Below are 27363 nucleotides of genomic sequence, written 5' to 3' on the forward strand. Positions count from 1 at the left end.
GAGGGGCGGGGCGAGGCTGCGGCGCCGGGGCCTGCGCGCGGGGCGGGGACCCTGGTGCCTGGCGTGGACGCGGGGGCCGGGGCCTGGGCTCTGTGCGGCGGGTTCCACGCGGAGCCGCTGGTCCCCGCGCCCTGCGCCGGCGGCCTCGCCATGTTCACCTTCGTGGTTCGCGACGAGAACAGCAGCGTCTACGCCGAGGTCTCCCGGCTGCTGGTCGCCTCCGGCCACTGGAAGAGGCTGCGGCGGGACAACCCCAGGTTCAATCTGATGCTGGGCGAGCGGAACCGGCTGCCCTTCGGGAGACTGGGTGAGCATGCCCGCGCCCCCGCCCCGCCCCGCCCCGGCCGGCCCGCTGGAGCCGGCGCTTTTGTGTTAAGGCCACAGAACTTCCCCCCTCGCTCACCCGGCAGATCAGGCGCGGACCCTACAGGTCTGAACCATCCTTCTTAATGTCCGTCTTCGGGATGGATTTGGACCCGAGTCACCGCGCGGCCCCCACCGCAGTCGGTCCTGCACATCCCTCGGGCCGACGCCCCCATCGTCAGGTGGGACCCCCACCCATCTCCTGCCAGACGCCCCCCTATCCCGGATCCGCGCGCCCCCTCTTTGCATCCCCACGCCTGGCGCCCCATCGGGCAGGTCTGGGCTGGGCGCGGGGCTGGGAGCTCCTGGAGCCGGTGACATCTGGCTGGGAATTGCTCCGGCCTGTGCGGGCGGGCGCGGGAAGGGCACTGTGTGGTGAAAACCCCGAGGATCCCGCTCCCCGGGGCTCAGATGACCCGCCAGGGGCCGGGGAAAGACCTGAACTCCAAAAGCTGGAGCTTCTGACGGGAGCCCAGGGCAGGGCGGGGACGTGTGATTCCAGCCCGTCCTTGAGCTTCCCCAAAGAACGCGTGTTCACAAGTGTGGGGCGCAGCGGGCGTTGCACGCACATTTTACTCGGCGCTGGGCTCTCCCTCTGCCCTGCTTCATTCACGCGGTGGGAGCTGGCTTGGCACCACCAGGCGCACTTTGCCGGCTGTGGAGGGGGGTGGGGCGTGGACCACCCCCCTCCTCTTCAGATGACGTAATCCAGAAGTTGTACAGGGACTTCAGCTCACATCCCACTGACCTGCGTGTAGCCTCCTGGCCTCTCCTCCATGCAGTCACCAGAAATTGCAGCCTCTGCCCTGGTAGCCATGTTCCCTGCCAAAATCCCCTGCGGTGGGGGCCAAGTCATAGGCCAGAGACCCGCTCAGAGACTCGAGAATGAAGAAAAGCCATCTCTGCTTTGGAGGGCAGCCAGGCAGAGCAGTATTCTGTGTCCAAGAGAGGAAACAGTTTCTAGAAATAGGTGTGGTCAGGGTGCGGAGGATGCAGGGACAGAGACTGGAACAGGCCTTCAGGACCCAGCTAGCTGTCTGAGCTCAGAGCCTTTGCATGGGACTGTGCAGTCTGTGGTTCGGGGAATGAAGGGTGTGGCCACACCGCCTTTACTGCCGTTTCTTTCTTTGGAATGGACCGTGAACCACTATTTTGTTTGTTTTGTCCCCACCTTCCCCTCACTTTTTAATGATTATACAAGTTTTTGACGCAGGGTAGGGTTGGTTCTAACCCCCAGACATCTTGGAATATGGGCAACTGCCTGGAGATCACCTTCTGTTAACTGTCTCCCCCAGAAGCCCCTGCACAGGGAAACCTTCCCTCAAAGGGGAAGAAACTCTGCTTACAGTCGGGAATGCTTATTTCCTCCTTGCTCCGTCCTCTTCCCCTCCTGCCCGACTTCCTTCCTGTCTGCAGTGCCTGACTGTCAAAGCTTAGCTGGGATCCCAGTGTTAAAAACACACCGGGCTCTGCCCGGGGCTGAAGCAGGTAGATGGCATTGCTATGGTGCTCAGGTCTAGGAAGGAGCAGAAACCACCCAGCGGGTCCACCAAGTCGGCAGGTGAGCAGGAAACGTCTGGCGTTTGTGGAAAAGGAAGCAAGCAGCATCCCACAACCAACATGGTTTTATGCCTTCACTGTAGGCATATTTTTCTTAAAGTGCACCACACAACCCCCGAGGAAAAATCAGGTAAAGGCTCAAGATGCCTGGGCCAAGGGGGGGAAGGGTAGGCAGCCCAGGCGTGATCCGGGGAGCTGGTGACAGCCAGGCAGCGCCAGAGACTGTGTTCAGTTGTCTGCTGTTCTCAGAGCCATTCTTCATACCTCTGGCAGCGTCAACTCAAACTCCCTTTCTTTGGTTTTACTTTTGTTTTTGTTGCTGGAAATTCAGTGCATTTGGTTAGGATTTTAAACTAAATCCAGGCTTGTGCTCGCTTGGGCAGCACGTACACTAAACTAAATCCAGGCTTTTGTTTTTATTGGTATCCTTTCTGCTCTAATTTGATGGAGGAGGGGACTTGCCAGAAGACCTAGTGAAAATGTGTTTCCCTGTGGGATGATGCACAGAGGAAAGTCCTCAGGCTTCAGAGTTTGTGGATGTGGCCTTCCCACTGCCTCCCCTCGCCTTCTGGTGGCTTTCTTAGGAGCCCGCAGAGGCAGACGCGCTGGAGAGCAGGAGCGTCCATTCTGCTGCCTCCCCCGATGGCTACAGGGAAAAGGCTGGGAGGTCAGGAGTGTGACTCTGCTGACATCCTAACTCTACAGAGATAACTTATCAGTCAGTACATTAAGCCAGGAAGGGGATCTGGGAGAGGTGATATAGAAGGACAAACAGGCGGCAGTGGTCTCAGGCAGCTCTGGGATGTGGATATTATAATCTCCCCCACGGGGAGGCTGAGTGGGCCAGTGGGATGCTGAGGCAAGGGCCGTGCCGGTGCAGGGCAGCAGAATCGTTCCTGTCCAACCCCCAGTCCTGAAAGGGAGAAAGCGCTGGGCGTGACACAGCTGTTTCCTCTCCTGAGCCGGGTGCCCCCGGGCCTGGCCCCCTCTGAGCCTCCCTTTCCTCCACAGGTCACGAGCCTGGGCTGGTGCAGTTGGTGAACTACTACAGGGGGGCGGACAAACTGTGTCGCAAAGCTTCTTTAGTGAAGTAAGTGTTCCTTAAAACCTTGATTTTTTTTTTTTACATAAATGGTGTTCGGTTTCATCATGAAGCACTTAAGGAAGAAATGTGGGGTTATTTTTTAAGGGCAAAATACTTTTTATTTAAAAAGCCAACACATATCCGTTCTGGTGCTTCCTCTAAACTACTTGGATTGCAACCCAGAATCCTGCCATCTAGCACCTGACAGAGCCTGTCTGTCTGTCTCTGAGTGAGGCTCCCAAAAGCAGCTCCTGGGATGGGTTTTATGGTGTAAGTGATGGATTGGGGATGTATTTTGTACTCCAGCATCGGTCAGCCATTGGCTATGGGGAGAAGTGGGGCATTTCTGGGCACAGCTGGTCCCTGGAGAAGGGGCATGCACAAGACCTTGGCAGCGGCTCATGGGAGCCAGGGTCCCCTTAGAAAGGACACCTGGAGGGCGGAACTGCATCTGCTACACTGCCCCTCTCGGCGAGGTTGGGTGATGGCAGGTGTCATACGAACTGTCCTAAGGTAGAGGAAGCGATATTATCCGCTGACCTTGTGATCTCAGCTTTCCCTCAGATTAGTTGAGGCAAATTTCCTCCTCCCTCTAAGTCCCACTATGTCCCTCATAGGTGGTTGAGAGGATGGATAAAGGTGATGCGTGTAAAATGTGGGGCACAGAGGTTTATAGGGAGCATGTGACTCTGTGCCTCAGTTGCCTTCTCTGTAAATTAGGGACAATAATAGGGTTGTTGTCAGGATTGAGTTAATTTATGTGGAAGCTTTGAATAATGCCCGCCTCAGAGTTCACGCTGTATAAATGAAAGGTTATTGTTATTGCTGTGGTGGTGGTCATCACTGCGGTTGTTACCATTTCAGTAGGGAAGGTGGCTGTGGCCTCTCAAATCAGGGCTGCTGTGGCAGGTCTCCATTGTCCTTCCCATGACGCCGAGTGAACATGTGTGCGTAGCCAAACAAGTCGCTCACGTGGATGACACTGCACCTGCTCTTTCCCCACTCTTTCTTTCTAGACTCTAGACATTTAAAGGTACAGTCTTCACAGGAATATGCCCCTCTTTTTGTTCAGACTCACTGGCCCCAGTGACTTAGTATCCATTTCTCTCGGTGAGGGGGTTTGCTGGCTACTCCTAAGGGAGACATGCTTTCTGAAGTCTTCTGATATATTTATCTTACCTAATAATAGACAAACATGCTAATTGACCGTACCTTCGTGATGCCCGCAGCCAATCAGGAGTGAGTAACAAAGATGGCGGTTAATTTGCATGCACGGCCACCTAGCGTCCCCTGCCGCTCTAGGCCTCTGAGCAGTGTAGGAAGGTAGAAAGGCAGCCAGGGAAAGGAAGGCCCATTCTGGCACGAATCTTCGTGCATCGGGCTTCCAGTATATATATAATTATTGATTTCAGAGAGGAAGAGAGAGAGAGAGAGAGATAGAAACATCAGTGATGTGAATCATTGATAGGCTGCCTCCTGCATGCCCTCTACTGGGAATCGAGCCTGCAACCCGGGCATGTCCACTTGATCGGAATCGAACACAGGACCCTTCAGTCCACAGGCCGACCCTCTGTCCACTGAGCCAAACCAGCTAGGGCTGAAGTCTTCTGATTACACATTTATTACATGTTAGATGCAAAAGATTCTTTAACTAGAACTAGAAGTGAGACGTGATTGTCCAGATTATTCATTTAGAAATTAATATAAAATGTTTATTTAATATTTTTTCTACTATAATTTTTTCCTATAAAGATAAAGGTAGAATTTTGCTTTTATGGGTGAGAACAGAGGATGCTGTAGGAAACTATTCTGAGCATTTGCATGTTCAGCAACTACTATACTGAGGTGGAGTGCGAAGTACAGGACTACATGACCAGGTCTGAGTAGTTGTCTGTTCTCTGGGACCTTGGACAGCGCCAGGCGACTCCCAGTGGCCATCTGTAAAGTGGGGCTGATGGTGATCACACCTGCTCTTTGCCCCTCGGTGGCATGCGACACAGTCTGTGACGTCTTGACTTATGCAGACTGGGGTTGTCCTCATCTTCACACGTGCCCTTTATTCTCTCGGGTATCCTGAGAGGGAGGGTAGTCATTCCAGGGGGTGATGGTTCCCTTTATCATTTTGTCTCTTTCCCATAATTTTGCATGGCTCAAAAGGGCTCGGAGAGTTAAAAAAAAAAAAAGGCATCTTAGATGGCAGCTCACAGAGGACAGCTGGATTGTGCAGGGCCGTCGCAGCTGAGCCAGGATGATGCCAGCCTGTACCCAGAGGACCAGGGACAGTGCCACTGGGCAGCCCCCAGGGGGTTTCTACTAGGATCCTACTCTGGCCCTGGACTGCAGGCACCTTCCCGCATCACGGGGAGTGTCAGAGATTCATCGCGGCCCAAGGCCACAGACTCAGAGCCCTGAAGGGCTTTTCTTCTGCCTCAGGTTGCTCTCTTTCCCTCTTGTGAGCATTTCTCCCCTGGAGATGTAAATAAGCCTCCAGGCATGATTTCCTTCCAAACGGGCTTATGAGGAAATGGGACAAATCAAAGAACTTCCTGCAGAAACTGGTCTTGGTTTTGTATAGGAAATGAAGGTGATCCTGAGGGCCGGCGCTGTCCAACAGAAATAGAATGCTAGCCACATGTGACTTTAAATTTCCTAGTAGCCACATTAAAACTAGTACAAAGAAACAGGTGCTGTTTATCTTAATCATATATTTTATTTAATCAAATAATCCAAAATTTCATTCTGACATGTAATTAATATTTGAAAAATGAGTGATGTATTTCAGGTTTTGTTTTTATATGGAGTCTTCAAAATCTGGTGTGTATTTTACATTTCCAGCACATCTTAATTCAGGCACTAAATTTTTATTGCAATCCTCTTGTTCTGTATTTAGATTACATAAAAATTTATGCTTAAAAAAAGATTTATATACCCAATTTGCTCCCACATATGTAAAAAATTTTCAATAACTGAATCAGATACCAAGTAAACATTTTTCTTTAATAATCACATGCACAATGACAAAACAGGGTGATTTTATTAGAAGAATTAACTTGGGTTTAAAGCAAAGGTATAACATTTTCAAAACTATGTCCAAGTTAAATAAATTCACCAACTCTTCTGTTAACTCAGTAGTATCCTATCAAATTGAAAAGAGTATTGAATAAATCAAAAAGAACTCTAAATTTATTAACTTCAACCAATTGTTCTTCAAAATTTACCTTAGTTTTTGCAGCTACTTTGCTGTCTGTTACAGTTAAAATCTTCTGCATATTAAGGCATGTTATAAAAATATGTAAAACCATTATTTTTGACTTGTATTCTAAAATTCCAACATAAATTCTCATACCTGTCTGGCTGGGTTATAAATAAAGTTTTCTTTTCCCTTCTGAACTTTAAAATTAGCTTGTTTGTAGCTGTGTGAGAATCACACTGCCATTTTTTAACCTTTGGTTATTGGGTGAAATAATGAATTATTGAAAATAATTATTTAGCCCTAGCGGGTTTGGCTCAGTGGATAGAGCATTGGCCTGCAGACTGAAGGGTCCCGGATTTGATTCCAGTCAAGGGCACATGCCTAGGTTGCAGGCTTGATCCCCAGTAGGAGGCATGCAGGAGGCAAGCAGTCAATGATTCTCTCTCATCATTGATGTTTTTCTCTCACTCCCTCTCCCCCTTCCTCTCTGAAATCAATAAAAATATATTTTAAAAAAATGATTTAGTAAGCATTCCTTTTATTTCAAGAAATTCCTTTTATTTAGTGTTTTAACTGTGCACTAAGACTTTACAAAACTCTTCCCTCTGACCGTCCCTGGCAAAGAACACAGCACCATTAAACACTGCCTTCTGTTTCTTGCAACAGGTCTGTACTGGTGAGTCACGGTAGTGTGAGAAGCACATACTGAACCAGTGTAAGGGCTGTACCCATGATACTTTCCATGGAGTGGGCTTCAGATCACAGTGCAGATGTTTCCAACATGCATCAGACAGTAGAATGCAGTAATAAAGGAAATATCAGTCTTAAAATCCCAGTAAATCCAAATTTTAACTCACGCCAGCTGGAGCACTGTCTGTCATGACAGACACTGATTTTTCACTTGTAGGTGGAACTCATCTTTGACAGATGTAAATGACTAAAAATGAGCTACACGGCGAGCTTGATATTTTTAGGCTTCAGTTTGACAAATTTTTTTCCATATATTTGTAAATCCTTTGAGGAAACAGACCCAAAGTGGTAATTGGGCAGTCTCTTATGTCACACCGCTTATTTAAAGCTAAAAATATATATTTTTTTTTTAATTTTCAAGTTTTGAATCAATCTTTATTGTTAAAAATGTTTTGTACTCTGTGGGCAGTTACTTAACTGGCTTAACTAAAGATTGTTCACTTTCTGTAAAATATGTTGTTTAGTCTTATTTCAAAATAATTTCTATTACCACATTTTTATCTGAAGTGCTTTTCCTTTTTGTGTAGAATCCAAGTCATTTTATAGCTGACCGAAGTTATAAGCACAGATTCTGTTAAACATTTGTTTGCATTATTTTGTTGAATATTTAATTTTAATTTCAGCCACTAATTTCATTGATTCTTTTTTGACTGTTCAGAGGAAGATCAACTTCATTATGTATTTGCTAAAAATGTCTCATGTACACTCTGCTACAACAAATTGCAATTGTCATTCATTGTAAAATTTGTGTCATACCTTCTGCTCGTTCCTTCCCCACCTTCCCCCTGCTTACTGTTCTGGTTGTAGTTCTAGCTTCTGTGTCCCTATTCAGTTCTGTTGCATCTATAGTTTAACTTCATTTTAAATTTTAAAATTGTCCGTATTTATTTTTTTAACTAGACAAATGTTACATTTTATTTTAGTTACCAATTATTATTTATCTAGCTATCACTGTAATGCATGCTGTCTGCATAATAAACACATCACAATGTTTCATTATTGCATGGGGAAAGCCCACATGGACTGAGTCAGCCCATTGTCCCCGAGTGGAACAGTGATGTGTTTATGGTGATGCGGCAGTGCGCCTGGCAGTGCGCTTGGCGTGCACACCGCGATACAGCACGTCAGGCCCTGCAGTGGTTAAAGTGAAATGTCCTCCTGCCACAACAGTGAAGTTGTGCTTAATGGACAAATATTTTACAGTGCTTTGGTTTTTAAATTACAACTAAGCTAAGTTTAAAATTCAGTTCCTCTGAGCACTTGAAATGTGTCACACTGGCCATATTTCTAGTGTTCAGAAGCCACACATGGCTAGTGGCCACCCTATTGGACAGTACAGAGAGAGTTGAACATTCAGTGAATTAGAACTATTTGCTCCTTTAAGTTTGAGTAGCGCAAATCCTGTTGTCTTTAAAATAACTTTATTTTAAATCTCAATTTTAAATTTTCTTTCATTATTTCTGCCATTTGCGCATAGACTGGGTTTTGCAGGTGAATTTTAACAGAAGCTTAATATTCGCAGTTCTGTAGAAGATGAGCCCAGCTTAGGGAAGGCCCATGATTGGTTCTTGGCTGGCTCTGATCCCTGGGGAGGGGGGGCCATGCAGAGTTAGGACTTGGGAGTTAGGGACTTGCATCGTGCCTGTGTCTTACGACCTGAGTGATGCTGGGAAATGTACTCACTTTTGTGTGGCCCAGTGTCTGATCTATGAACTGAGATGTTGGTGCCTCCCCCTCAAGGGACCAGCTGGAGAGTAGATGTGGTGGGAAGCCTTTCGCAAACCCTACTGTTTATTAAGTGCCTCGCCCAGAGTCTGACTTTATCTTCTGTTGTGTCATGTTATTTGGGGGCAGGAGGTACGTGTAGTTATGACCACTGGCATCCAGTGTCCTATTAGAAAGATTCCTCTTTTAGTCTGTTTTGAAGCCAGGAAAGTGTTGGCTCAGGATTATTTCAAGTTAAGTTTCCTTGGAGATTATATATATATATATATATATATATATATATGTGTGTGGGGGGGTGTATATGTGTGTGTGTGTGTGTGTGTGTGTGTGTGTGTGTGTGTATATATATATATATATATATACTGGGCTTCTAATATAAATATATATATATATTTATATATATATATATATATATAAATATATATATATATATATACATACATACATATATATGTGTGTGTGTGTGGGCTTCTAATATATATATATATATTAGAAGCCCAGTACACGAAATTCATGCATGCACTGGGCGGGGGGGTGTTGTCCCTCAGCCCAGACTGCACCCTCTCACAGTCCAGGACCCCAGGGGATTGGGCCTAAGCTGGCAGTCAGACATCCCTCTCATAGTCCAGGGCTCTCACAGTCCAGGACCCCTCACTCCTTACTGTCCACCTGCAGTGGAAGTAGAAGAGGCTCCCTCTACAGCCGCTGCATCCACCAGCCGTAAGCCCGCTTCTGGCAGAGCGGCGCTCCCCCTGTGGGAGCGCACTGACCACCAAAGGGCAGCTCCTGTGTTGAGCATCTGCCCCCTGGTGGTCAGTACACATCATAGCGACCAGTAATTCCACCGGTTGTTCCGCCGTTTGGTTGATTTGCATATTTGGGTTTTATTATATAGGATATATATATATATATATATATATTAGAGAGGGGAGAGAGAGAGATAGAAACATCAATGATGAGAGAGAGAATCATTGATTGGCTGCCTCCCGCACACCCCCCACTGGGGATTGAGCCTGCAAACCCCAGCATGTGCCCTTGACCAGAATCAAACCCAGGACCCTTCAGTCCGCAGGCCAATGGTCTATCCATTGAGCCAAACCCACTAGGGCTAGAGATACATTTTAAAAAGAGCCGAGGTTCTGGACATTGGGATCCTCTTGACCCAGCTGACACATGCCTTTAAGGTTGCATGGATAGCTTTGTGCGATCTGTAGTGCATTACAGGTCGGTCCAGGGAGGGAAGAGCAAAGGCTGGAATAAGGAGACCAGCCCCTGGCCCCTGGTTACACGCTGCCTCCTTGACGAGCTCTGGAGGTAGCACTGGCTTTTCTGAAGAGAGTGACAGGTGATTGACCCTCTGTCATCTGCCAGGCTAATCAAGACAAGCCCAGAACTGGCCGAGTCCTGCTCATGGTTCCCCGAGTCCTATGTGATCTACCCCACTAATCTCAAGACCCCAGCTGCTCCCACGCAGAATGGAATCCACCCACCGATGCCTAGCTCGAGGACGGACGAAAGGGAATTCTTCCTGGCTTCTTATAACAAAAAGAAGGAAGATGGAGAGGGCAATGTTTGGATTGCAAAGTCATCCTCCGGTGCCAAAGGTGAGTTGGCATTGCCGTCCCTTAGGATCCCAGTGCTTTGTGCAGCCGCACGCTAGACGTTAGTGATGTATTTAGATGAGTGACTCTTCTCATCTGAACCCTGGGGTTAGATAGCACAGTTAGTTACATAGTCTTAAATATTAATCTACATGCTGGAGACTTCTGCATGTACATCTCCATACATGTACTCTCCCGCTAGGTCTTTTCCTGTAAGCTCCGATCCAGTTGCACACTCTTGGGCATTTGTCCCAGAGAAAAGAAAATACATTCATGTAAAACCTGTGTGTGATTGTTCACAGAAGCTTTATTCATAATAGCCCCAAACTGGAAGTAACTCAGATTACTTCAAAAGGTGAAAGATTAAGCAAACTTTGGTGAATCGATCCCACAGGATACTACTCAGCAATAGAAGGGAATGAACTATTGCTAAAAACAACAACTTGGTTGAACCTGCAGGGAATTCTGCTGTGTGGGAAAAAAAAAAAAAAAAAAAAAAAACAAAAAAAACCCACCAATTCCCAAAGGTCACATAGTGTATAATTCTATTTATATAACATTTCTGGAGTGACAAAGCTATAGAAATGGAGGACAGATTAGTGCTTGTCTGGAGTGTGTGATTGGAAGGGAGGCAGTTGTGGTTTTAAAAGAGAAAATTGAGGGATCCATGCAATAATGAAACTGTTTAGAATGGACAAAGATACTTGCAAATCATGTCTCTTAAGAGGTGTCTGCATCCAGAATGTATGAAGAAGTTGCATAATGCAATAATAAAAAGACAAATTACCCAATTAAGAAGTGAGCAAAGAATCTAAATAGAAATTTCTCCAAAGAAGACATACAGATAAGATATTCTATAAGAACATGAAAACAAAAAAACAAAAAATAGAACATGAAAACATGCTCAACATTATTAAGCATTAGGAAAATGCAACTCAAAACCACAATGAGATACCACTTTATACCCACTAAAATGGCTATAATTATGAAGACAGATGACAGCAAGTGTTGGTAAGAATGTGAAAAAATTGGAACTCTCATATATTGGGGGAATGTAAAATGGTGCATCCATTTTGGGAAGCAGTTTGGTAGTTTCTAAAAAGTTAAACATTAAATTACTTACTATTCCACTCCTAGGTATATTCCCCAGAGAATTGAAAATATATGTCCACACAAAACTTTTATGCAGATTTTCCTAGCAGCATTATTCATAAGAGCCAAACAACAGTAGAAATAATATGTCTATTGATTGGTGAATGAATGAGCAAAATGTGAATATATCCACACAATGGAATATTATTCTGTCATAGAGAGGAATGAAGCACTGCCACATACTACAACATGGATGAACCTTAAAAACATGATGCTCTGCCTGGGTTGTGGGCTCTATCCCCAATGGGGGGCCTGCGGGAGGCAGCCGATCAATGGTTCTCTCTCATCATTGATGTTTCAGTCTCTCTTTCCCTCTCCCTTCCTCTCTGAAATCAATAAAAATATACTTAAAAAATAAAACATGATGCTCAATTTAAAAAGCCATACACAAAAAGGCTACATACTGGATGATTCCATTTATATGAAGCATCTAGAACAGGCAAATAAATCTATAGTAGATTAGTGTTTGTCAGGGGCTGGGGTGAGGAAGGAATGGAGAATGACTGCTAATGGATGTAGGGTTTTCAGGAGGTGATGAAAATGTTCTAAAATAAGGTTGTAATGATAATTGCTGGAATATACTAAAAACCATTGACTTGTACTCTGTAAAAGGGTGGGTTTTATGGCATGTAAGTTATATCAGTGAAGCTGTAAAAAAGGATATTGTATCATTTATTTAATGTTGATGGACACTTCGAATGTAGCCAATTTTTTTCTGTTACGGAACTGCAGGGAATCCACTTGCCCTTTTGTTTCTATGCCCTAGCCTTCCTGGTGTTTCCATAAGATAGGGTATTGACGTGGTCACAGGCAGGACGTCATCTTCATCACAGCAGGCCGTGATCCACAGGAGAGCGGCGTTTATTTAGGGTGCTTGGACCTTTACAGTGTCTTTAGAAGTGAAACTTCATGGTTGCAGCTGGCCAAGGCAGTGTTTACAACCCTGTATGGAGGAAAAGTTGAATGACCGTCGGGCTTTGGTGGGTGGAGGGGAGAGTGTGAGAGATTGGACCTGCGAAGGATGGAAAAAGAAGCGTGAGTAGGCCGACCAGAGCCTCCTGTCTGTGTTTTACTGCTGTCAGTGTTTCCTCCCTGGCTTTGCAGGGAGCGGCTCCTCTTGGGACGGACTGCACTAATTTTCGTTTTAATTTTATGGGTTAGGTGAAGGCATCCTCATCTCCTCGGACGCTGCCGAACTTCTGGATTTCATAGACAACCAGGGCCAGGTGCACGTGATCCAGAAATACCTCGAGCGCCCTCTGCTGCTGGAGCCGGGGCATCGCAAGTTCGACATTAGGTAATGCATCCATGTCCGTCTGAAGGAAATGCAGTGGTGTGTGAGGAGGAGGGTGAGGTGCAATGTGAGGAAGTGTTTGACTGTGTTTAATACGTTACCAACACTGAGCACAGCTGAATGAAACTGAGCTTCTGTATCTAATTCTCTATTTTTCCTACAATAATTTTCTTTCTAAAAAATGTTACTAAAAAAAATGTTACTAAGATTATGTGGGTTTTTTTGTTTGTTCGTTTACTATTTTCTTTAATGAAAATGACTTGTGGATCCAAAGGGAAGGGCATAAACATCTGGGCCTTGCACCTGGTGTGGTTCAATTGGTCCTCCCTTACACTGAAAGGTTGAGGGTTCAATTCCTGGTCAGGGCACATGCCTAGGTTGCAGGTTCCGTCCCTGGCTGGGGCACATACAAGAGGCAACCAATTGATGTTTCCCTCTCACATTGATGTTTCTCTTTTTTTCTCTCTCTCTTCCTCTCTCTAAAATCAATAAACAGACTCCCAGGTGAGGATTAAAATATAATACAGCCCTAGCCGGTTTGGCTCAGTGGATAGAGCGTTGGCCTTCGGACTGAAGGGTCCCAGGTTCAATTCCGGTCAAGGGCATCTACCTTGGTTGTGGGCACATCCCCAGTGGGGGGTGTGCAGGAGGCAGCTGATCGATGTTTCTCTCTCATCGATGTTTCTAACTCTCTATTCCTCTCCCTTCCTCTCTGTAAAAGATCAATAAAATGTATTTTTAAAAATAAATAATTAATAATAGTAATACATACATACATACATACATACATACATACATACATAAATGGGCCTTACAATGGGAGAGATATACAAGGAACTTGTAATTCAGACACAACAGATCATGTGACCTTGACAAATAATATTTCCTGACTTTATTTATGTCCTACCTTTTGAGGATTTCATGAACACATCTCAGGTTTGTGGACTTTATTTTCTGAGCAAAGAGCCTGGCAAGAAGAGGTGAGAGGCTTTCTAAAGCGGCATGACCCTCAGCCCCGCCTGCTTTTGGCCTTGCTGTTGGCTCTTCAGAAAGGACTTGGTCTCAGCTGCCTTTATGTCAGGTCAGATTGAGGATGGACAATCTTCCTCTTAAAATTATGTAAAATTACCAAACATGGCAAATGGAGGTTTCACAGATCAACCTTTAAAGTAAACCCATCCAATCTCTTCAAAATGCTGGCTCTTGAATGGACCAGAGTCCCCTTGTCATTGGTGGTGACATGTTTGGTTTGATCATTTCAGTGCTAGTCCACTGTCTCAGCTACTTGTTGTGGCCGGCCTTGAATGATTTAGAACCTACCTTCTTCCTCTACTTCCCGCCAAGAAAAGCAAGGTGTGGGGATGATATAGATACTTGATATGAAGGAACTTGGGAGGACTTGAGTAACTGTTTTTGTTGACTTGCAGAAGCTGGGTCTTGGTGGATCACCAGTATAATATCTACCTCTATCGAGAGGGCGTGCTGCGGACCGCATCAGAACCGTATCATGTTGATAATTTTCAAGACAAAACCTGCCACTTGACCAATCACTGCATTCAAAAGGAATATTCAAAGAACTATGGGAAGTATGAAGAAGGGAATGAAATGTTCTTTGAGGAGTTCAATCAGTACCTGACCAGTGCTTTGAACATTACCTTGGAGAATACTATCTTAGTACAAATCAAACATATTATAAGGTAACCTAAAGTGTATCTTTTTAGTTATATGTGTCTTGGAGAAGCTTTGAGAGTGTGTGCCTTTCAAGGAATTATTCCACTTAAGTTGTCTAATTTAAAGACAAAATTCTTTTGTAATATTTCTTTATTATCCTTTTAATATTTGTAGGATCTCTAATGATGTCACTGCTTTCATTCCTTATAGTGGTAGTTTATATCTTCTCTCTTTATTTCTTGGATTGATTGGATTGGCTAAAGGCTTATCAGTTTTGTTAATATTCTCAAAAAATCAGTTTTTTGCTTGACTGATTATCTCTATTGTTTTTGGTTTTGTTTTCTTTGATTTATGCTGTTTATTATTTCCTTCTGCTTTTGGGAGGTGTTTAATTTTTTTTTTCTAGTTTCTTTGTGAAAGGTTAGATCATTGATTTGAGAGACTTCATTTTTTAAAAATATAAGAATTTGCCCTAGCTGGTTTGGCTCAGCAGATGGAGCATCAACCTGTGGACAGAAGGGTCCCAGGTTCGATTTTGGTCAAGGGCACATGCCCATGTGGCATGCTTGATCCCCAGTAGTGGCCGTGCAGGAGGAAGCCAATCAATGATTCTCTTATTATTGCTCTTTCTATCGCTTTCCTTTCCTCTCTGAAATCAATAAATATATGTTTTTTTATAATAAAAATTAAAATATAAGCATTTAATGCTATCAGTTTTCCTCTAAATACTCAGTAGCCATACCTCCAGATTTTGCTATGTTGTGTGGTTTTTTTTTTCATTTTATTAAAATAATTTCTGGTTTCTCTTGTGATTTTATATTTGACTCATGTGTTATTAGAAACTTTTGCTTAATTTCCAAATATTAGGGGATTTTTCCAGATATCTTTCTGTTTTGATTTCTACTATAATTCCATTGTAGTCAGAGAATATAGTTTGTATGGTTTTATGTCTTTAAAATGTGTTAGTTTCATGTCCTAGAATATGGTCCATCTTTGTGAGTGTTCCGTGCGCTCTAAGAATAACATTTACTTGCTCTGCTTAGGCTGTGTTCTATAAACGCGACTTCGGTGAAGGTGGTTGCTAGTGCTCTTCACGTCTTTTATGTCCTTGCTGTTTTCCTGTTCCACTGTTTATTATTGAGAGAGAAAAAATCAAAGTCTCCAAGTGTTTGGATTTTTCTATGTCTCTTTTTAGTTTTACCAGGTTTTGTTTTATATGTTTGAAGATTTATTGTTAGGTGCATATACATTTAGAATTGTTGTCTCTTTTGGGAAAATTGACTATTTTATTATTTTGTAATTTCTGTCGTTATTTCTGTAATATTTCTTCTTTTAAAGTTGATTTTTTTATTAATATAGTCACTCCAGCTTTCTTTTGATTAGTTGTATTTTCTTTCCATTCTTTTATTTCTTTTCTATTCTATTCTATTCTATTCTATTCTATTCTAGTGGACTCTGATAGACAACGTAGAGTTGGTTTTTTTGTTTTGTTTTGTTTTGAATCCAATATAATAATCTCTGTCTTTTAATTGGTGTGTTTATACCATTTAAATTTAATGTAATTATTGTTTGGTTGGATTTATATCTACCATTTTATTATTTGGTCAATATGTTCCCTCTTTCTTTGTTTTTATTTGCTTTCATGTCTCCATTTCCTGATCTCTTTAGAATTATTTGAATATTTTCAGAGTTCTATTTTAATTTTCCTGTTGAATATTTGGCTCTATTTATCTGTCTATATTTTAGTGATGAGTCTAGGAATTAAAAAATATATGTGTCTCATATTTCAGTCTTCTTAGAGTTAATAATTCACCACTTCACATAAAATGCAGACATAACATTATAGATCATTTGACTCCCCCTCTACATGTTACAGTTGCCATGTGTATTACATCCACGTACATTGAAATCTCTACCACATAATGTTATAATTTTTGGCATCAGCCATTAATTACATTTTGTTATGTAGATAGTCAAGTTTGGTTTTTAAAAATATAAAGCCAAACTGGATGCTGTCTATAAGAAACACATTCAAATATAAAATAAGAAAAAACATTTGTATTCACCCAGATATTTGCCTTTTTTTTTTCTCTCTTCCTTTAGTCCTGAGGTTCCAAATTTCTCTCTGGTATCGTTTCCTTTCAGACTTTGTCATTTCTTTTAGAGCCGTTCTGCTGGTGATAAGTTCTCTTAATGTTCCATCATCTGAAAAAGTCTTTATTTCTCTTATTCCTGAAGGGTGTTTTCACTGGAATTACACAAACATAATGTCAATCACAAAAATAAAATAAAAATAAAAGCTGTATACAAGACACATACAGATTGATTCTATTCATATAAACTAAAAAACAAGCAAAGTTTAGTAAATACATTATTTAGAGGACGGTACATATGTGGTAAAAATAAAGAGAGAAGCAAAAAATTCAAAATAGTGATTTTCTCTGGAGAAAAAGCAGGAGGGACCCAAGGAGGAGGCCTGAAAGTATGGATGTGAGTACATGGGTGGTCATTAATGCTCCATGTATTTTATTTTATTTTTTTTAAAACCAATTTTTGTAAGTGTTTATTTGAGCAAAATTGATGACATGCCAGGAAGCAAGATCTCAAATGCTCCAGAGATTATAGTTTTGTGGTTCTTTTCTTTTTTTAATTTTTTTTTAAATTTAATAAATCTTTATTGTTCAGATTATTACACTTTTTTCTCCTTTTTCCCCCCCATAGCTCCCCTCCACCTGGTTCCCACTCCACCCTCTGCCCTTACCTCCCCCCCCACTGTCCTCATCCATAGGTGTATGATTTTTGTCCAGTCTCTTCCCGTACCCCACAGACAGACACCCTTTTCCGCCTGAGAATTATCAATCCACTCCCATTCTATGCCCCTGATTCTATTATATTCACCAGTTTATTCTGTTCCTCAGATTTTTAATTCACTTGAGTTTTAGATTCACTTGTTGATAGATATGTATTTGTTGTTCATAATTTTTATCTTTACTTTTTTCTTCTTTTTCCTCTTTTTAAAGAATACCTTTCAGCATTTCATATAATATTGGTTTGGTGGTGATGAACTCCTTTAGCTTTTTCTTATCTGTGAAGCTCTTTATCTGACCTTCCATTCTGAATGATAACTTTGCTGGATAGAGTAATCTTGGTTGTAGGTTCTTGCTATTCATCACTTTGAATATTTCTTGCCACTCCCGTCTGGCCTGCATAGTTTCTATTGAGAAATCAGCTGATAATCGTATGGGTGCTCCCTTATAGGTAACTGTTTTTCTCTTGCTGCTTGTAAGATTCTCTCTTTGTCTTTTGCCCTTGGCATTTTAATTATGATGTGTCTTGGTGTGGTCCTCTTTGGATTCCTTTTGTTTGGGGTTCTGTGTGCTTCCTGGACTTGTAAGTCTATTTCTTTCACCAGGTGGGGGAAGTTTTCTGTCATTATTTCTTCAAATAGATTTTCAGTATCTTGCTCTCTCTCTTCTTCTGGCACCCCCATAATTCTGATGTTGGCACACTTGAAGTTGTCCCAGAGGCTTTTTACACTATCTTCAACTTTCTGAATTCTCTTCTTTTCTTGCTTCTCCAGAGGAGTGTCCTTTGCCTATTTGTATTCCAAATCTTTGACTTGATTCTTGCGTTCCTCTAGTCTGCTGTTGGGTCTCTGTATAATATTTTTTATTTCAGTCAGTGTATGTTTAATTTCTAGTTGGTCCTTTTTCATATCCTCAAGGGTCTCATTAAATTTATTGGCCTTTTCTAGGAAATTCTTAAAAAACCTTATAACCGTGGTTTTAAACTCTATGTCCAGTCGTTTGTTCTCCTTCATTTCTTTTGTTTGTGATCTGTTTCCTTGTCTCCCCATTTTTGCTGCTTCCCTGAGTTGGTAGGGTAGCTTTGTGTGCTCGGTGTCCTATATGGTTCAATGGGTCAGCCTCCCAGTTACCTGAGGTGGACACTCTTGGTGAACCCCTTTGTGGACTGTGTGTACAGCCTTGTTGTAGTTAAGTCTTGATTGTTGTTGTTGTCACTGGGAGGAATTAGCCTCCAGGCCAATTGGCTGTGAGGACCCGCTATGTCTATAATGGAAGAATTGCTGTGCTGGAGACACGTTTATGGGGCAGGACTTGTTCCAGTAGGGCTTTGGTGCTCACTGAGTCTGCCTGTTGAATGTGTCCCTTATGAGAGTAGTTGAAATCTGGTGTCGTCTCACACAGACCACTAGATACACTAGTTTCTAGATCTCCAATGGGGTGCAGGTCAGCTACTGTCTGAGGCCACCCAGCAGAATCTACAGCAAGAACTACAGTTTTCTCCTCTTTGCTTGGGATTTGGTGGTTTTGGAGCAGTCTGACTGAAGCTGCAGTTTATTTGGTTAAGCTGCCACAGGGTAGGCCATTTAAATGCAAAAGCCGCTGTGTGGAGCCTGGGCAGGTTTGTAGAATGTGCGGGGCAGGGTCTCAGGGTGTCACTAGGCTAGGACGTGGCAAACAGCGATGGCTACCAGCCAGCCTTCTCTGCCTTTCTGCATTTCCAAGTCCTCGCGTCCCGCGCTCCAGCGCAGTAAACAATGATTGCTGGGCGCACCTCTGCAAAAAAGTCACCCTTACTTTCAGACCTGTTGGCCGACAGTCCAGCTTCTCCCCGTAGGCGTTTGGGTCCCCCGTGTGTCCCCAGAAACTGGATTTCAGAGTGATTGGGAGCTTGTCTCCCTTTGGGTTGAAAAAAAACCACGCGCCTAGTCGCCCGCCACCAGCTCGATTCGCGTGCCTCCATACCTCAGCTTTTCAGCGTTTGTGCTCCTTTCTCTTTCTTTCTAGTTGTAAAACTTGCACTCAGCCAGCTTTCTCGTGGCTCTGGGTGATAGACGTTTTGTCTTTTAGTTGTAGTTTTGAAATTGTTGTGCAAGGCAGCAGTTTAGTTGTTTACCTTTGCCGCGATCTTGGTTTCTCTCTCGTTCCATGTATTTTAGACTTGTTTTTATTAATATATTTATTTTGTCTTTATTTTTAAAGGACATTTGCTCTGGAAACACATTTCTAGGTCAGCAATTAATATTTTTTTAGCACTCTGAAGGTGACACCATTATCTTCTGGCTTCCATTTTTTTCTTCTCAGATGTCAACTGAAATCTTAATATTGCTTTTAATGATTTTTTTCTCTGTTTTTAAGATTAATTTTTATTTTATAAATTTTACTATGAGATGCGTATAGTTTTCTTTGTACACATTTCTTTGTACACATTCATAGTGCTTCTTGAATCTTGGAATATTCATGGTCATTATTTTTTCAATTATGGCTTTTGTCCCAGGGAAGCCTGCATAGTTTCCCTTCTAACTGCACAGTTGAGTATAAGGACAGCTATCTGTGGTCATCTTAGAGTTATCATAACGTATTTTATTACTAAGACTGGAGGCCCAATCCATGAAATTCTGCCTCAGCTCTTGCAGTCCTGGCTTCGCCCAAAAGTGTTATCAGGAAGGTCGTCAGGAAGGTCGTTCGGCTGTCCAGTCTAATTAATATGTTCCGCTTTTATTATTATAGATGGGGATTTGCCCCAACTTTCAGTTAGGGAAAAATTAGGGGAGATCTCCATAAAACAGAAAAGGCCTGCGTATTCTGGTATGGCTATATTCAAAGACAGTGGCTTATTATTCTTAAGCTCCTGTGTAATTACCTCGTTAGACCATCTCAGCACCAGGAGTAGGTATTACTTTACCTCCTACTTTATGGAAATCAAAGCTTAGCTCCAAGAGGTTAAAACATTGACCAAAATTCTGGCCTTGGCAGCCTGATCTCTGACCTCACTTATTCACTACTAGTAGCCCATTTGCAGGAAGAATCCTGCAAGCGGCCGCTGCGGCCGCATGCGCTGCCGCCGCCATTGCGGCCGCCGCGCCTGCACCCGCACCGCTGCTGCCCTCCCCGCTCCTCCCCGCTCCTCCCCGCTCCGCCCCACCCTGCCCCACCGGGGCTTTCCCTCTGGCAGCCACCTTGCTTTCAGCTTTTCCTCCCTCTTCCTTCTAAGTTGTCTTCAGTCTTTACTCCTCCCTCCCTCCGTGTATGCAAATTAACCGCCATCTTTGTTGGGTAATTTGCATACTCACCCTGATTGGCTGGTGGGCGTGGCTTGAGCTGGTGGACGTGGCTTGGGTGTAACGAAGGTGCGGTCAATTTGCATATTACTATTTTGTTAGGTAGGATGTTTCTGAGATTCGCTTTCAACTTTTATATATTTTTTCAAATTTTTATGTTTTATAATGCATATTCAATTTTTCTGTTTTTCCAGTTTTTTGAAACAGTAGTTGATGCTACTAATTACTCTGTTTCCACATTTAGTTTCAATATATGTAGCTCTTCAGTCTTTTAATTAGTAACAATTTGGCAGCAGAACTGGAACAAGCAAAAGAAACGAATGAGGCCAATAGTTTTTGTGCCAATTCTTCCCCTCACTGGTTGACCATTGGCCCACTTCTTTTCTCTGGAAAACCTACATGAAAGTGTTTTACTTGTTATAAACAAAATGTGGCAGCAGCCATCCTGCGGGAGGGACCCACCTTTCCAGGGGCCGGGTGACAGCTCGGAGCAGGGAGAGCAGCCTGTTTTTGTAAAGACACGCATGGTTTCAGGTCTCCTAACAAGTTGCTGGGTAAGTAGCATTGTCTCGAATAATCTGTCGGTAACAACTTGAAAGGAGAGGATGAAGTCAAAGCTCATTTATGGCAGCTCATTTCATGGGCAGTCCTCTGGCCCAGCTCCGGTCCCTTCGCCCTCGCACCCGCTCTCAGCGAGCTCTCCCTCTGCCCGCAGGAGCTGCCTCTTGAGCGTGGAGCCCGCCATCAGCACCCGGCACCTCCCTTACCAGAGCTTCCAGCTGTTTGGCTTCGACTTCATGGTGGACGAGGAGCTGAAGGTCTGGCTCATCGAGGTCAACGGCGCCCCCGCTTGTGCTCAGTAAGCCTCACACCATTGGGCTGTGACAGGTGGAAGTTGGGATGACCTATCTCAGCAAGGTCGTGGCTCCCGTGGCCCTTGGCCGCTGGCAGGGAGGAAGTGGCAGGACAAGGAGTCTCTGGGGACCCTGCTGGCAGGGGCTTTGCGGAGGTGTTGCCTTTCCCGTTTCCCCATGTGTGTTGAGCGGTTAGACTGCTCAGGCGGGTGGTTGCTGCAGGGAGAGTTTCAAACACAGCTAGAGACTGCAGGGGAGACGAGTGGGAGGAGATGAGGGAGCAGGGTCCTGGAGCAGAGACGGTGACGACCAAGAAGGTCGGGGCCCTTGGGCAGCAAGTGGTCGGAGAAGCATTGGAGATGCAGTGGAGCTGGAGCTGGGACTGAGGGGTGTGGCGTGTGCCCAGGGAGGAGGGGGAGCCTTTGGAAGGGGCACGCACCAGCGGAACCTTGCTCGTTGCCAGGCTCTGGGAGGAGCGCAGATGGGCAGAACCTGCCCTCCAGGGGAGCTCCTGTTGCTTTGGGGGAAGCGACTGCAGGTGGCATTGGTGTCATGCAGTGAGGAATGATGGAGCGGGTCAGGACTGCTCCGGGGAACGCCGCACATGTGAGGGAAAGGCATTGGACTCGATCCTTAAAGGCGTCTGTCCTTCCGAGATCCACTGTCATCTTTTCCTCCATGTCCACATCCTGGAGAAACAGATCTTCTGAAGGGTCAGCAGGAAGTCCCGCAAAGATGAGTCTGCTCAGGGCGGTCCGCTGCAGGAGAGAGACGGACAGACACTGCCTGAATAACTACTGTGGGGTCATATTGTTACAAGTCTGCAATAGACAGTCAGTAGGTTCTGTGGTTTAGGTGCATGGCTTTGAGAGGGGAGGACTTCTGGAGTGGAGGTGGGGCTTACAGTAAGGTGGCCTGGAAGCCACGAGGGACCCGGGCCACCCTGAGAGGCCAGGGGCAGGGGATGGGTCAAGCCCCAATTTTAATAACAACCATCACACATCTCCTGTCACTGTTCCTTATAGCCGGGAGGCTGTGTGGTTTGCAACATAGAACCTCAGGGCAGTGAAAAGGAATAGGGTGTGGGGAGAAAGTCCTGTGATGAGGAGGGTGACGGCAGGGATGCCATTGCATTGGGAGGGGAGAACCAGATGGTGAGGCTTTCTCCTGGTGGAAATTGGGAAGCAGAAAAGTAAAGACCTCTGGTTTCCTAGTCGGGTGGCCCAGAGCATAATCAGAAGTGAGTTTTCTCTCGGGACCACCCATTGCTGGTTTACCCTGCATTAGAGCCAGTCCTGAGGGATAGTCTCAGCCTTGTGAGCTGCCCCATGAAACAGGCAGGCATCCTATAGGGAATAGCAGGGATGGAGGGCCTCATTGCTGCTCTGAAGTTTGCCTCCTTAGCTTTTCTGCTTTGGTGCTTCCATTCCCTGGATTAAGTCCAGAGCCTGGACGTGGCCTCTGGGCCCAATGTGGCTGGGCCAGTGCCTTGTCTGCAGCACCAGCCTGCACTGATCCACCTCCCCATCGCCCTGGCTCTCTCCCTGCTCCTCCTTTCATTGTGCTACCTCTTCTCCCACCCAGCTCACTCTCCCTCTCCCTCGCCCCTCCCTCCCTCCTCCGAGTCTTTGTCCCTGTCTTTGGCCTCCTCCATCCTCTTTCCTACCCTGTCCCCATTCTCTGACTTCATTCATTCCCCTGGCCTCAGCTCAGCTGACACTCATGGGGAGTCTTTCCTAAAGTCCCCTGAACCACAAGGAGGGGGTGCTTTACGTGGGGAGGCCTGCCCTCCGTGTCCCCAGCACAGACAGCAGGAGGCCCGTACCCTCTACTGGAATTACCATCTCCCCTGCGGTTCATGTCAGAGTGGGGTTCTCTGTCGGTGCACCTGCGAGGCCTTCCAGATGCTTCGTCTTTCCACGGCGCCTCCTGCCGTGTTTGTGTGGACAGCGGAGGCCAGTTGTATAAATGTGGTCAGGGGATGGGATTTCCAGGGCAGATCCTGGTGAAAAAGACTTTGGTTTCTCGCTTGCACTTTGATGAACTTCCTCGGAAACATATTTTTGAACCCATTTCAGGAAGCTCTATGCGGAACTGTGCCAGGGCATCGTGGACATAGCCATATCCAGCGTCTTCCCGCCCCCCGACGCCGAGCCGCAGCAGAGCCAGCCGGCTGCGTTCATCAGGCTATGACCGGGAGACGCGGGGGTCCGGCTCCAGGAGAGACGCCCAGGGCTCCACATGAAGCCACAGTGAGAAAGAGGCAGCTCGCAAGGCTGTGATGGAGGAGAGAGTGCGAGAGTGAAGGCGACCCCAAGGGGCTCCCGGTGGAGCTCTCTGCACTGCTACCCAGACTTGAAAACTGCAACGAGTTTCCCGAGGGGAGAGGAAAACGTTCTTCTAGAGGAAACACGGGGATTTGGTTGTTTTCTGTCCTCGTCCTTGAAAGCAGCGGGTTTCTATGCTAAGGCCGTGTGAAAGCAGCGCCTCCTCCCGGGGCCACGGACCCACGCGTGCTGTCTCCGTCCGCTGCAGCCCTCGTGCCTTAGCTCCGTGCCCAGCTGCAACCTCTGTCCGTGCGGGGGCTGATGCTAGAGCATTTGGGAGGTCGCCGTGTGTCCCTGCTCATCCCCCGTGACACTCTGCCCGTGAGACTCTGGACCGGCATGCATGCAGCCCTCAGTTCTGTGCTGTGCACTGCCTCGCAGGGCAGGGTGCTGTCCTCATCCCGTTCCTGAGGGCACTGGGTCAGTCACCGGTCGGTCGGGGTGGATGTGGGCTGGGCACCAATATAGCAAACGCTGCTGCCAGTCTGCTCTCTGCATGTTTTAGAAACCGAGCAGCAAGTTTGCCACAAGCCTGCAAGCATCAAAAAGCATGAGAGAAAAAAGACAATACCTTGCTTGACTTCATAGTTGGGTGTCCTTGAAATATGATGGATCTGTTATCTTTGTTTGAACTGGAATTCATGCACTTTTGTGAAGTTCCTGGGGGTCAGGAGAAGGCAGAATTCCCTTCCCCCCACGTGGTCCTGCCCCTGACGCAGGGAGCTCCCACCATCTCCTTCTCTCCCGGCACCTGCTGTAGGAGCAGGAGGGGGTGTTGTTTCAGAGAGGAGGCTCTGCCTCTGGGAGAAGCTCTCAGTGAGTGTCTGTGCCTGAATGGGAGCGTCTCCCAAAATGAGAAAGATGTGGTTTTAGAACTTCACACGGCATCGTGTAGGTCAGCAGTTGTGTCCTGTTAGGTGTGGTGTGGTTTTCACTGACTGCACCGGGGAGTATTCTCCAAGGCTTTTCAGGAGGCCACGGCACTCGCAGTGGGAAGAACAAGATGCCACGTGTGTTCGCTGAGCTGAGTGAGCGGGCCCTTCTTAGAGCGCTGGATCCCAGCAGACCCACGGACAAGGCCCCTCCTCCTCGGAACGTGGTGTGTGCTTCCTTCGTGTGTGTGTGTGTGTGTGTGTGTGTGCGCGCGTGCGCGCTCCGTTACTCGTCCTCCTTGCACACAAAAAAAGCAGGTCTGCAGTCAGGAAGACTTTTTAAAACTATTTTTTATTTCAGAGAAGAAGGGAAAGAGAGAAAAACATCAATAATGAGAGAGAATCATTGATTGGCTGCCTCCTGCACATACCCCACAGGGGATCGAGCCCACAACTCAGGCATGTGCCCTTGAACATAATTGAACCCGGGACCTTTCAGTTCGCAGGCCGATGCTCTATCTACTGAGCCAAACCGGCCAGGTTGGGAAGACGTTTTTAAAAAGAGAAGAAAAAGCAACTGTTCCTAAAATATGATGAGATGTGGGAGCTTACATGTGGGCAGAGGATGTGAAGGTGTGATGTTGGGTGGAGAGGAGAAAGACCCGGCTGGGTGAGCTTGCATGGGGAATTGGAATTATAATGTGATTGCTCAGAGAACAGCTCGTGAAGTGTGCATGCAGAGCACAATGAACCTGTCAGTGGTTAAAGTCGCTCCTGGAGGCCCTGCGTGGCTGCTGGGTTGATGTTGGAGACTTAGCGCATGGCCAGGTGCACACCCATTTAGAAAGCGTGGGGCACTGGGTTCTGCGAGCTGGTAATGGGGGAAGTGTGGAAGGTTTGTAGGGCTGTCCCATGTGAACACAGATGTGTAATGACCTTTTGGTCCTAAGTTACAGGAATGTTTGAGAGTTTTCCAGCTGCTACAGTGACAGAGCTAAGAATGCAATATTAGGAAGTCTGTGGCTCTTGATGGATTTTCTAAGAAACCTGAATCAGTAGCATATGTATGAGGGAAGTGAGGCTCTAAAAAGAAAATGATACCTCATTCCTCACGTGTTTTCAAATAAATGTCTATTTATCTTTACTTCTGATCAGGGGGTGGTTGCCTCGGAACTGTTCCATCCCCTCCGTGCTGTCCTGGCACAGGTGGTCCTGCCTCGCTGCCCAGTCAGTCTTCCTGTGCGTGTCCGTGTCCATGTCACCAGTTGCAGGGGAGGAGGCGCTATTCTTTGGAGATGTCGACTCCAGTCTTGGCTCTGCCATTGGCTGCTCAGTGTTGGATGAGCCGTAACCTCTCTGTGCCTTAGTTTCTTGTCTCACAGAAGAGATTGTTGCCAGACCTGGGACTACCTCACGGGCTTTAGTGAGGACAAGTGAGATTAGGAAGACTCAGGAGCCTTCTGTACCAAGACTCCTAACGCTGGCTGTGTGCTGGAACCACTCCTGACAGGGTTGGGCTCCACACTGTGCCCCTCCATCCACCCCGGCGATTGAATCAGAACCTCAGGCAGCAGTGCGCTCCACGATGCCTGGAACCGCTGCTTGAGGAGGAAGGGAAAACACATTCTTATTACCCGGAAAGAATCCAGTAGGGCCCAGGGCTTTAAAAAAAAGTTCCTTTTGGAAGAACAGGCATTTCTTTCAGAAGGACCAGGTGTTGACATGTGTATTCATGCTACCAGTGCCGTCTAAGCAGTTCTCTTTGCTTCTTGTCAAACATGCCTTCATCCACTTACACAGTCTGTGAATACTTGGCAACGAATGTAAACAGACAGGAATTTATAAATCTGTTAAATAGGCATTAAGGTTATTAATTCTTGAGAAAAAAGCCCCTTTCCTCACACTTAACTCCTGTGGTATTTAAAGCTCAGTTTTACCCAGAACATGCAAGTGCCTCAGTGTCTGTGTGGGACAGTGGAGCAGGTGCTGGCATACTTACCGCGGACACGATATTTCCCCAGCGCCTTGGATGTTTATCACAGACTTGGAGTGAGCGGTAGTGCTGGGAAGGTACGGGATCCACAGCACCCACAGGGGAGTGAAGCTACAAAGTGTGTTTAACTGTTGGCACTGTCAGGCTGCGGTGCATGTGGTGGTGGGGGCGGGGCGGGGGGACTCTACTGGAGAAGACAAGGCCCCTGAGTGGTCCCACAGCATGTGGGAGCCGTGAAGAAAATTCAGAGGTACACGGACTCTGTACCTAAGAGGAAATGACTTCTGGAATAAGGTGATGTTATGAATGTTTAAAATGCCTGGAGCATTAAAGTGAAGTAATCATATTTCAAGTGTTCTTGTCCCTTTGGTTCTGTCATCTTGTTTGTGTTGACTGTCCTAGCAACCATCGGCTGTTTGAGTCCATGACTCTGTCGGGCAGACTTTCTGTAAAGTGTCGGACAGTAAATATTCAGGCTCTGCAAGCCGTGCAGGGCGTCTGATGCATTTTCTTCTTTGCCTTTTCCCCAACTCTTAGGAAATATATAAAGCATTCTTAGCTCAAAGGCCACACAAAAATAAAGCAGGTGTGGCCATCGTTGGCTCAACTCAGCATGTCGTCTAATACTAACCCAAAAGATTGTTCCTCGTAATTGAGATGTATATAGGTTTTGAAAACCTTCAACAGAGTTCTAAGAGTATAGAAGGCCACAACAGACACAGACAATATTGTGTTGAAAGCCTGGGTGATGTGTGTGTGGGGGGTGGGTGGGGGGAGGATTATAGGGTGGAGGGAGCCAATGGGGGAAAAGGGGTAAAGATAAATTTCTTAAAAACAAA

At 45.6% G+C, this 27363-nt stretch overlaps 1 protein-coding gene across 1 annotated transcript; it reads left to right on the top strand.

Annotated features, from left to right (window-relative positions):
- On the top strand, positions 1–27008 carry TTL (tubulin tyrosine ligase). Its single transcript, XM_008160788.3, has 7 exons — positions 1–307; positions 2935–3013; positions 10047–10279; positions 12590–12725; positions 14150–14419; positions 21194–21337; positions 23411–27008. The coding sequence occupies exons 1-7, from the start codon at positions 151–153 to the stop codon at positions 23523–23525; spliced, it is 1134 nt and encodes a 377-aa protein (XP_008159010.2). The 5' UTR covers positions 1–150; the 3' UTR covers positions 23526–27008.
- The last annotated feature ends 355 nt before the right edge of the window (positions 27009–27363 follow it).

The sequence above is a fragment of the Eptesicus fuscus genome, chromosome 16 (assembly GCF_027574615.1).
Source record: "Eptesicus fuscus isolate TK198812 chromosome 16, DD_ASM_mEF_20220401, whole genome shotgun sequence".
NCBI classification, from domain to species: domain Eukaryota; kingdom Metazoa; phylum Chordata; class Mammalia; order Chiroptera; family Vespertilionidae; genus Eptesicus; species Eptesicus fuscus.